General features: G+C 38.6%; 1 protein-coding gene across 1 annotated transcript; it reads right to left on the bottom strand.

The window, feature by feature from the left end:
* Positions 1-4,179: 4,179 nt before the first annotated feature.
* LOC125227733 (pre-mRNA-processing factor 19) lies at positions 4,180-12,296 on the bottom strand. The gene is given in 10 exon segments (XM_048132040.1): positions 4,180-7,225; positions 8,101-8,204; positions 8,207-8,244; positions 8,562-8,647; positions 9,048-9,203; positions 9,765-9,965; positions 10,472-10,609; positions 10,810-10,943; positions 11,785-11,934; positions 12,133-12,296. Coding segments are annotated over 10 exon segments (1,512 nt in total). The 5' UTR covers positions 12,152-12,296; the 3' UTR covers positions 4,180-6,739.
* Between the last annotated feature and the right edge of the window lie 361 nt (positions 12,297-12,657).

The following is a 12,657-nucleotide window of genomic DNA, read 5'->3' as shown; positions in this document are numbered from 1 at the left end:
TAGCTGACAGTTCCATTTTCAAAATCATTTGGTTTTGAGATAGCGCCACTCGGCTTAGCAGGGCAGTATATTTCCTTGTTGAACAAGCAATGAAGCGTGAAGTGTCACTGTCGGGCGTCACTTTTGTGAAATAAGCCACAGACATTGGTTGTTATAAAAGTGACAGGGACCGCGCGATGCCATTGATATTAAGCTGTCCTTGTCACACCGTGTTATAAAACATTTGCACCATTACTCGTGCAGAGCGCGAGCAAAAGAATCACGAAGAACATGCTTTTCTCTATTTAATTATGACGTAAAAGGTGCGTACAGCGAATGAGGAGGCACACTGACATTTTATCCCTCCAGGCGGCGCCTGTGCAAGTGTCTAGGCATGTCACTGTCATTCATATGTAAGAGAGAGAAAAAACATACCATCTTCTCGCTCTCGCGTATGAAATTCTTTATCTGTGTAATGCAAGTGCAATGGACTAATAGGGTGGCGCCATCTGTTATAACCTTTGAGTGTGCCTCCTCATTGTTGTACAGTTCCCAACGCGGCTGCAGCCCAATATCAATCTTAATGAATGCCTCAATGTAAGGATCTCTAGCTTAGTAGTCTTTAGTGACACTAAAAGTCACGGGTTGTTCCCTGGTAAAGGGCAGTTATTTGTATTTATCACACACGCCTTATTTAACTTGCTATTGGGCTTCGCAATTTGTATGATAAAATCCGGGTTCTAAGATGAACCAAAGAGGATGCACCTAATCATGATGACAGACAAAAATGGTTGATTCGCCCAGTTATATAAAAATACGATAAGGATTGATACCACGTAATGTAACTTTAATTTATAAAATGTATATTATTTTTACAAAATATATTCACAGGAAATCAGTCACAGCAAGTAAGGTAAGTGCGCCTATAGAATAACTGTTGGGTAAACTCAGTTACCCCTATTAGGTCCACTTGCACCAACCACTTAACTCAGGGTTAGTGGGCTGTCAACTGTCAAATTCCATATAAAATGGTGGGTTAACCCTCCATTTTCGTTGGTGCAAGTGGCCCTTAGGCGCACTCGTCCTAAGGTACTGGTCCCACCGCGAGCTAGTAAGCTATGAGCTATCGGCCTTCGGCTATAAAGACTGTATCGTTAAGTATGAGGACAACTTTGAGTAGCCGTATTTATTTGCTATTATATTTTTTTCTTAAAACAAGACATAGGCTTAATAAGGCACATAATAAGGTTCACATTTTGTCCTAGAAACTCGACGTAAAGCAAGTGGTTTAGACAGTATTGACTTAATCCTCCCGAGTAACAATTACGATTCCGGACAAATGCTACTAGAAAATTCACAAAGTGCGTAAAAAACGATACGATTGCGAAAAAAAATTGTACTGTGTGAACCTCAACGACATATGATCCACAAAGCAGAATATCTGGACATAGTCTAGCCATAGTTATTTTTAAGAAATAAAGTTCAGGATCTGTGTATGGCGGCCATTTATAGAATGTGGCATGGTGCTTCCTCTAACTCCGACTTTGATGTCGAATTTAACTATCATACACTGTTTATATCGATTTGGTTTAGGCACTGTTCAAACACCGTGAATGTCAATTAGACTTTGGCCTATGGCTAATTTTTTTATCTGTTTCTCTCATCCTGCTTGCATCAAAAATTTACGACAATCCGGAACGTTGCTCAAAATAGCGTTTTTTTTAATTATATAAATTCACCGCATTTATTCTGCAAGTACCCAATTGAAAAACCATGAAGAGGACTCTTAAAGAATATATTTTGGCAGCATATTAACCTTTGTTTGTTGAAATCGTGCAAACAGTCATTGAAATATTCTCAAATTAAGCCAGATAGGGGTTGTCCGAAATTTATTTGCTAGACCTTAATGAAAGTACCATAAAGTCTCTAAAATAAAATAAAAATTAGACTTTCTTATATCAAATAGTGCTTACCAATACCTTCAGATCATACTCTCGGAACATAATAATATAAAATTATGCACATGTCAACATTTAGACGAGGTTTGTTTTGTCCTTATACTTATCGATACAGTCCTTAAAAACGAACAAAAGATGAGCACTCCCGTGCAAATAAAAGCGACACGGCTATTTTGATAGCTCACCGCTGCTCGAGTAACTATAAACATCGCCGTGTCTCTTTTATTTACACGGGAGTGATTATCTTTTGTTCGTTTTTATAGCCGATAGCTCATAGCTTACTTGCTCGCGGTGGGACCAGTGCTTAAACATTACGAATTTTCAGACGTCAGTTTATTAATTCTAAATAAGATATTTAATATTATTTTTTTCTTAATGGTATCGCTCTGACCAGGGATCTATGTCTAGCCAAAATGCCAATAGTTTGCACCGCGTAGTCACTCTAAACTTTTCATATCAGTGCGACACAGACATAGTACATTGTGCAACAAGGGTAGGAATTTGAATATTACTAACGAGAGTAAGTTAAAGACTCGAGTTTGTAATACTCATACTCCCCGAGTTACACACAATGTTTTTCATCACACTTGCAATATAAAAATATATAAAAAGATAAAAAATGTTAAATAGTACGGTACTATAAATTTCATAACTCCCTTGGGAGAACGATTTTTCTATAACTCACGCTCCGCCTGCGTGCAAAATCACATTTAGTGTGCGAGTGTGATGAAAAACATTTTGTTTTGTACGGAGTGTACACGATTGGTATTTTGATTAGGCTGATAAATATCAGGGAAAGATTTCAGAATAGTTTAAAAGCTTAGGTGTTAAAAGCCTGCCTAATAAAGAGTGAGTTAGGCCTGATTTAGACGACGTGCGAACTCGCATGCGATTTTAGTTACACTGCGGGCTTTTGAGGTCACATACAATTTTGCACAGCCAACAAATACCGCAATGTAATAAAACTCGTATGCGAGTTGTCGTACCGTCTAAATGGGCCCTAAGGCAGCATTAAACATAATGAACTTTATCAATAGTTGATTTGTGCTCTCGCCTGTAGTATTATTCACATAGCTTGGGTATGATGACAGCTGTCATATTTAAAGCGGCAATTACACTGAGTCGTTCGCATGAAAACAGTGTCACGCTTGAGGCGCGTCTTATGTTCGCGTCTTACCACGTCTTACGTACAAAATGCACTGAGGAGACGTTTTTTAAATTACGTTTTGTGTCTTAGGACTTGCGTCTCTTCTGTGTATTTTACCCCTTAGGTGAACGACGCAGTGATTGCGCACTAACTTTCAGACCACACAAAACCACAAAGATTTATTCAGTGCAATTGTCATCATTCCCAAGTTTTTTGATAGATACTTTAATAGATTTAATTCTTTATAAAATATGCACAGAGGTTTAGCTGTTGGCATCAGAACCTTACTCTTTTCTGTATACATACGAATATATATTAAATATGTTGTAAATGGGCCACAGGGAATTTTTACATATTTAATTATCTTAGCGTTTCAGAAAAAAAAACAATACTGATGAGAAAATCGATGTAAGAACACTGTATTTAGTTATAAATTTGTTAGAAAACGCTCGGTGCTTCTGTGAAATAGACAACTCAACGAAAACCACAGCCTGGCAAAAAAGAATAGACAATAATAGGGGCGCCACCGTCTATGTAAACCGTTTTTCTTGTGGCAACTAATGCTATAGAGCCGCTTTGTCAGTTTATTCATACAAAGATACAAGCAAATCTCATCTTTATGGTTATCGACAAAGTGGGACGTTTTACTAAACACTAACACATATAGCGATATTGCAGATCTAGAGATAGTCAGTATCATATTTCTATATTTATAAAGTTGTTATCATCACATCTGAGCAAAAAATACACTTATATCTAAACGTGTGTAATATTTGGGAAAATACAATCATATGCGATACTGGCATTACATAGATCGTCTTCAGGCAGGCAAGCATGGTCGCGCGATAAAGGATAAAACATCAGGCCGTCCCCATCGCACTATTTGTAAGTGCGATTAGGACGAACTGATTGATATTGAACGACCACTTATACGCCAGAAATGTATAAGAGTACTTACCTTTCGTGTGCATTTGTGAAATAATTGGTCCTTAACAAACATTGAATGCTAATTTTAGCAGATTTAATTCGCGTTCCGGCCTCGCTTTATGTAGGGTCAGCCAATGCAAATTATAAATTTAATCATTCCTCATGTTGTAGAGTTGCTATTGGCTTTATATGAGAAGTTTTAAGTAGGAAATAATCCGAGGACTTTCTTTTAAAAAGGTTGTAATTAATATGGACTTTTTTGCCTATGCATAAAGATCGAAATGATAATCTTTCAGAGATAATGATAGTGTAAGTTTTTGGTCTGAGATCCGATATTAAGATTTTTTTTAATTATTTCGTGGGGACACCGTTTCACTCGCAAATACGCAGGGGCCTTTGTACAGTTCCATTTCAAACCTTCCCCGTTGACGCCATACGCTGCTTACGGCGTCAAATATCATATATTACGAGACACTGAATGAAGCATATGGCGTCAGAAGGGAACTAAAAGTTAATAATTACCTACTTTAGTTTTAGGTCCATAGCAGATAAGTGGTTTATCATTCTATCCAGTGTTTAAAATGTAATTAAAAGTATTTATGGTTTTCCATATGAAAAGGTAACAGAATAAGGTACCTTTTGTTGTGAACAGCCTCATTTGATGGTTTTAACAGGATTGTGTGGATTTGCTGAAATTGTTTGCGATGTAAGGGCAAGGAACTAGTGTACAATATTTAGCAGACATTTAAAAGTAGCAATCATTAGAAGGTATCTTTTGTATGAAACAAGTTTTATCTCGATCTACAAAACTTCGTTTCTTTCTGGTGAATTTTATTAAGCGTTGTTTTGTGAGCTTACATAAATGTACAGTTAATCATATTAACAGATATTTATAGACAATAAAGTCCTTTTTGTCCCGATTTGTGGAATTGTTCGAATATACTCTGTGTGGTGAATATTCAGGTCATGTACTCAACATTTTGATTATCTGCTCACCTCGGAAACTGAGCATGATGAAGTTATGATGTTTAATAAACACTAGTTTGTGCTTTTAACCTTTTGAACGCTTTGGCCCTCACGTCAAAGTGTAGCCAACACGCCAATATTAGTAAATAACGAGTAATAAACCTTATCTGTCAGCAGGACAATTGCTTTGACAGTAGCCACTTTAGTGGTTATTGGCGTGGTGGGCACGACGATACACGACCAGTTTCAGTTCTTGGCGTTCAAAGGGTTAAAATTGCTGCCTACAGAACTTGGTTTCACTCTACTGACAAACATGTCCACTTTGCAGAGTATAATATTTAAATAAAACAGCCTGCACTCGTAAATATACTTCTAAGCGTCCTAAACGAATTGTTTCAAATATACTGCATAAGTAAATATATATGTATATCAAATTTCGTAGAGACCACGAACTTATATTTGTTAGATATTGTTTATGTTAATATTCCTGTAAGTTAAGTGTATATAATGATTATATTTTAAAGATTTGAAGGGAAGGAAATTTTATTGTTTAATGTAATTTATAAAAATAAAAATACAAACACTGGGAATGTTTTTACTTGAACCTGCTTCAATAAAATACCGAATTATTTCAAATTAATATATTTATTTTCAGGACAGAGCATATGTAGAAATTAACAGAGATGCATTATGAAATTAACATAATATTTATAGAATTGATCAACATAATATTCCTAATTTCAAATACATACCTATTAATTCCTCATACTATACTTAAACTATCATGATGATCACAAAAATCAAGTCAAATGAATGAAATTTGTTTATTACCTTTCCAGATAGACTATTTTGAAAATGCACGGCACCAATGCTCCCGTCTAAAGTAATTATACAGAATAAAACTTCGTCGTTAATATCACTTGTATGCCGGTTCAGCTTTGGATAGGAGCACATTGTTAAAATAGTTTACCTCTAAAATACTTGATAATAATAAATCATGGCATGGTTCTTCACTTCATTTTATACGCTACTAGTAGAGTCCAAACCAAATTAAAATAACCTACCTAAAAGTTTGATGTACTACACTTAGTGAAATGAAAGCGAACCTTTACAACATAGCTTTACCGTCTATATCAGCAGAATAACTGCTACACAGTCATGCATGACAACTTACAGTTTCAACCTACATGCATTATTTCATGAAATGTGTTAATAATCTTTCCCTTGATACATCAATATTCCTTTTTTTGTCTAAATTAATTAATAAGTCACTATCTATAGGTACAACTATCAGTATTTAAAAACTCCAGTAGTACCAAAGAATACGTTAAGTCGAAATTACAAATTAATCGCTCGTAGTTGCACACTCATAATAGGATGTCAACTCTCAATGTTGCATTTTAAGAGACCATCCTGGCTATTTAATAACAAAAATAAGTCATCGACGTCAACAATTTGATATCAATGTTATGGAATTGATTACATAGAAATAAATCCTTAAATAAAACTTATTCTAAGACATTACTTTTCTATCCGAGTGAATTCTGATTGAGTGTAAAATCGCATATATGCTTTAGGCGCGTATAAACTCTTTCGCTGTCCTGTTTTAGAAACTACTTGACCAATCGAAGTTTAATTTTACGAAAGTGAAACTATCGTAACAGGGTTAAACCTATTGCCAAAAATGCCTCGCGACTATCCTATAAAAACTGGGCGCCATTTGTAATTTGCAATTAAAAACCTACTAAACTATACCAGAATCTTACTCAATACCGTACAACTTCAGCGTACGATCCATACTAGTGGACGCGAGGCACTGCGCGTGTCTCCCGAACCTGACTCCCGTGGCCGCCGCCGTGTGCTCATTAAACACCTTCAACTCCTGCCACTGCCTGCACAAGTACACGCGCACATCCGAACCAGCAACAGCCAAGTATGTACCGCTCTGGTCGAAGCACAGCTCCTTAATCGCATACCCTTCATCTAGTTGTATAGTTTTAAAGTTCTTAAGCTTACGTAGATCCCATAGTTTAACGCAAGCGTCCTCAGCGGCCGTAGCTAGGTAGTAACCGTTCTCTGAGAAGGAGATGGAGGTGACGGGGCCGACGTGCCCGGGGAAGTTGGCGACGTTGCTCTGCTCCTTGAGGTCCCAGATCTTGACCTGGGAGTTCTCTGTGCCGGTGCCGAAGATGAGGCCGTCAGGATGGAACTGCGCTGTGGTTAGGCTGACGCCGGAGGAGTCACCGACCTGAGTGTAAATAAATAAGTATAATGACTTTGGGAAACGTACCAAAGTTGAGTCATTTTAGGATTCTGTGCCTTGAAATAAAAAACTAAACTTTCATAAAATATTAAACTTGTCTAAAGGTAGACGCTGTGCGCACGCGAAAATAAGTCGGTATATTCACTGTTTCTGTTTATCAAATCTAGACAAATTTAGATATGTTACACATACAGAATAAGTAACAAATTAACAATAGGATCAATCCACGGCAAGAGTAACATGAGCAGACATCTGATTCCGTGGGGCGAAACTTCTTGACAGCTAGGGACTTCCTATATGGATAAACTCATTTATCGATACTAGTTCTAAATACTAGTGATCACACAAAGGTTTGCTTATAAATTTGATTTTTTTAAAAGTTTACTCGTCAAATTTTATTTCGACGCTATTTATTTTAGACGCTTTGAATGAATTTCATACTGGTCTTCAGAACAATAGTTACTAAACACACAATGTTGGGGGCGGTCACTAGTATATAGAACTAGTATCGATAAATGAGTTTATCGATATAGGAAGTCCCTAGCTGTCAAGAAGTTTCGCCCCACGGAATCCGATGTCTGAACATGAGTCACGATTTTATGGCATGTTCAATTTATTCACGATGCAAGTTCAAGTGATAATCTATCTCTAAATAAGTGTTACTTTCCCGATATATGCTTCACCCAATATCGTTTGTCAAATATCATAACTTTGCCAGTGTTCATAAATGCAGTCTACATCAAGCTAGAGTTGTTTACTTGCTGCCGTACTTCCCGTTCCACATGGCGACCCTGCCATTTGCCGTAGTAATCTGACAAGAGATATACAGACTATATAAGGTATTCAAATTCAGCACGTACCTTGGTGAGCAAGGCGCCGGTGCGAATATCAGAGAAGGCCCAGTGTTGGTCGGTGGAAGTGGAGAGCACGTAGTCGCCAGTAGGATGCAGGGAGAGACCCGTCACGGGCCGTCGTGAGAGCGCAGGATCACCGTTGTCTGAGATCTAAAAAAGATGGTATACTAGGTTATTTGTCAGGTAGTTACAGTTCAAAACATGACTATCCTGAGGAATCGCCGCCAAGTGTGAGATTGTCTCGGGCTAGGACTTTTGAAGTATTTCCTCAGACCGACCTGTTTTGAATGTTTTTAATTTCCTTCGAAAAACAATCGAAAAGAGCTTAACGAGTATTAGCGACTTAACTGAATGTTTATGAATAAAGTTATTATTCATTCCACACAATGCTCACATCAGAGAAACAACATCTATTCAGTTAGAATAAAATATTCAACGAGGGTTTTTAAAGGCCGAAATGTACTCACGTGGGCACATTCCATACACGGATAGTGTGATCAGGCGAGGCCGTGATGACGGTGTCTTCGTCGGGGTGGTAGATGACCCGAGTGACCTGGAGAAACGTACAAAAATCGTAGAACCATATTAGAAATTCAAGCAATGCCCATAGTAGCTGTGAGGAACCCAAATAATCACAATAAATTCTTATTTCTCCTTTGTGCTATCGGCGATAGAAACGCTCATTGTTTACTCGCTTTTGATGGGACGAGTGCCTGAATTCTGGCCGAATAGCTGCATAAGAAGTAAGAATTCCTCGGTTGCGAAACCAAAAACTATTTTTAAATTCTAATCCAGCGCGGATTCATCTTCGTGCCCAGGGGGGTCTATTTGTGGTAAAGGCCAACAGGCCCCAGGAGGGGGGCACGTGACCCCCATGATGGCCCCCTAGGCTCCATGTTCTAATCCTCAACGTCATTATTTGATCAAATTAAAACCATGGAGTACAAACTGACCTTCTTTGTGTGACCCTTGAGAATAGCAACCACTTGTTCTGTGTCCTTGTTGAAGACGGTAGCATTGCGATCGTTTCCTCCAGTGAGAATGCGGCTGTGGTCCGTGGGGTTGATATCCAAAGCCAAGATACCTGGCACACTGGCTGAGTGGAGACCCTGTGCAAAAAAAATCACATTTTATACTTCAAGACAATAATGATAGTAACTTTTGAGTGCACACAATTTGATGTTTTACATTTTGTCCATAGAAAGTGTCAATTGGTTAAATACTTGATACTCAGAGGCGTGTGGTAAGTTTCTCGACCTGTAATTGTACTGACAATGTTTGGCAACAGAGTGGCATTGACTGTCATAAATACACGTCATCTTATGAGTATGCCAAAATTATTGCTAACGGGCGGCCGTTGGAACTAATTTGATACTTCAAAAGCCGACAAAATGAGGGCAGCACGGTCATAGCGATTATTATAATCAATGATGTTTTTAGCATCGTTAAGCAATAATGTCAGCTTAAGCTTCCATTCCATTCAATTCTATTCATGCCAACCATATTAAAAACAAAAATCAAAAACATTTATTCAGCAAGTAGGCCACAGGGGCACTTTTACATGTCATCAATTACAATAAATAGTATGAATTCAAGTAAAGTTTGAGTGCCATCAGACCGGCCGAATTAGCCTCAAGGTGCGGATCTCCTCTAGAACAGGTTATACTGACGGGATGGCTGGCCACGGTGAGGAAGGCGCGGATCTGGTCTGGGGAGGCGAGCCCCTCGGGCACGGTGCGGCCGCGGCGCTTGCGCTCCTGCGTGAGCGCCGTGGCGCGCTCCTGCAGCCGCGCCACCACGCCCGCCGACATGCCCACCGCCGCCGGCCCGCCCGCCGCCCCCGCCCCCGCCCCCGCCCCCGCCGCCTCCGTCTGGAAATATAAACACTATTACTATCCAAATGGGACAAAAGAGAATAATCTCAACTTATTGAGAATATTGTGAACAATATTACAAGATTATTTCGCCTGATTCTGGGACTGAATCTGCCTACAAGTAGCGGCAGGAAACTGTAGCACTGGCCGTTATTGTGCAGAAGTCAAAAACTACCCATTCCCATTTTCCTATAGTATACAAGAGCAAAAAGTATGCGTCCCTATGCGCAACTATCCCCTCCACATTTCACTTAATAGCACTAAACTTACGTGCGGCTACTTGTGCCTATCCAATGATACGAGAATTAGTGGAAATTGTAATCTCCATCCTGTAGGGTGACATGTAAGATTCAGCGGAGAGCTTGGTTGTAATCAAGCTAGGCACAAAACGGAACCAATGATATTGGTTTGGTTGGTTCTTAAATGACTCCTCTTATATCCACCATTGTTAGTGTTACCTAACCCATAAACTACCGAGATAAGGTCTAGACAGAGATACATACCGGGTGTTGAGGTTGCTGAGCGATGCCGGCCTGCGGTTTGAGAGTGGCGAGGGCTTCTCGCGCCGCCGTCACCTCCTTGGTTAAGCGCGCTATCACACGACACGCCGCATCATGCTGGTACAGGGCGTGAGACAGCTCCTATGAACATGTAAAATAATATCTTAGAAGAATATTGAACAAGCAAAGTTTATATTATTACATATATTACTTGGACCTTGGAAATAGTTTAGTGGCTCAAATCAGAAGGTTCAAATCATATTGATAGATTTTTGTGGATTTAATTGTTTGCTATTTCCAGAAGTGTTTTTTCGCTCCACCCAATGCTGAATCTAACATACCTGTCTGGCTGTCTGAAGCTGCTGGCGCTGCGTGAAGGCATGCAGCATCAGGGCATCCCATTCATCCTGCATGCTTTTCAGTGTGGCGGGAATAGATGTGGCACTTGGAGGCTTTGGCTTCACAATTGGAGGGGCTAGAAAGTAATCAAATTGTTTTCAAATATTAAGTTATTTTGACAACCGGTCTGGCCTAGCACGTAGTGACCCTGCCTGCTACACCACGGTCCCGAGTTCGAATCCTGGTAAGGGTGATCAACACAGATATTTGTTCCTGTCATGGATGATTTCTATGTATATTACATACATACATACATACAATCACGCCTGTATCCCATAAAGGGGTAGGCAGAGCACATGAAACTACTAAAGCTTCAGTGCCACTCTTGGCAAGTAAGGGGTTGAAAGAAAATGAAACTGTGACATTGCAGTGACAGGTTGCCAGCCTCTCGCCTACACCACAATTTAACCCATATCCCACAGTCACCTTCTACGACACCCACGGGAAGAAATATATATTATATTATCTATGTATATTAGTATTTATATATTGTATATATTGTTGTCTGAGTTCCTGCAACACAAGCCTTCTTGAGCTTACCGTGGGTCTCAGTCAATCTGTGTAAGAATGTCCTACATTTATTTATTTTTATTACAAAAGTGATTTATTCTTCAAGAACTTCTTTAAAAAAAATTACATAATGGTTTTAAAATAGTATGTAATAAGATAAAAAATAAGGTTCTTTTCTATTCGATCCTTTATTAATTACCTTTGTTAGTATCATTACCATTTCATGGACCTACAGGATTGAAGCAAAGTATATCTCAGGCATTTACTAGACAGGTATTGAAGGAGTAGTTTGTAACCTGTTGCACAGTTATAAAAAGTTGAGTGCTTTGGTATTACATTACAGTCCATTTTGATCTAAAGGTTTATCGTGGTAAAAGAGTGTACTAATGCTAAACATGAATGTTTACTTTTGATTTCAATAAGATCTTCAACTCGCAGCTCCTTGCCACTGATGGGATCGACGCCATTTTCTATAATGTACTTCTCGATGATGCGCCTTTCGAACACGGAGCCCGACGATGGAGACACCACTGGCACCTCTGGCACCTCATTCGATACTACAACCGAAAGTTAGGTTATACTTTAACAAACATCTCAAATATATACTTGATACAACATCTTCGCTCCCCATTTGCAAACAAAGTATAATAACAGTCAATATTTATCACGAATTTACAAAAAATATGTTTAGGAATCACTTGAAATAAGTGAAAATGAAAAGCGTCACCCGGTACGCTGTTGCGAAAAACACTTACTTGCACAGTATAACGCCATTTTATTTCCGTTTTGGGCCACACAAACACAATATCCTAAAGCACCAAGTCACAATATTTGCAGAACTTGTATGAACTCTTTCACTTTTCCTAATTCGCTTCGATAAATTTCAAGAAAAAGAACAAGAACCACCAAATTTGACAGCTCGACGCACAACGAAAAAAGCGTGTAGTCAAACCACAGACAATACAGCAATTTAGGTCAAGGTAATCTTTTATAACAGCAGTTAAACCATTTGCTCAAACAATGTGGACTAGATTAGAAAAAAAAGTAGAAATCAAAATGTGGCAACACTATAGGTTCGTCCCTTTCTCATAATGGGAAAACCGGAAAGGAAAACGTTGGGAAATTTGGGAAACTCTTTTGAATTTTCTTTAGTAGGCTGTATTAGAGCGTTGCTTTTTTTGCCACTTTTTGTAAATGTATATTTTTGATATATTTATGTTATTTCTAGTTTATACTCAAGAATCCCTATCTTTCAACTGTATTTTAAGTAAAAAATTGTC

This window comes from Leguminivora glycinivorella, chromosome 7 (assembly GCF_023078275.1).
Source record: "Leguminivora glycinivorella isolate SPB_JAAS2020 chromosome 7, LegGlyc_1.1, whole genome shotgun sequence".
In the NCBI taxonomy this organism is placed as follows: Eukaryota; Metazoa; Arthropoda; class Insecta; order Lepidoptera; family Tortricidae; genus Leguminivora; species Leguminivora glycinivorella.
Note: the sequence above shows the minus strand (reverse complement) of the source record. Positions and strands in the feature narration are given on the sequence as shown.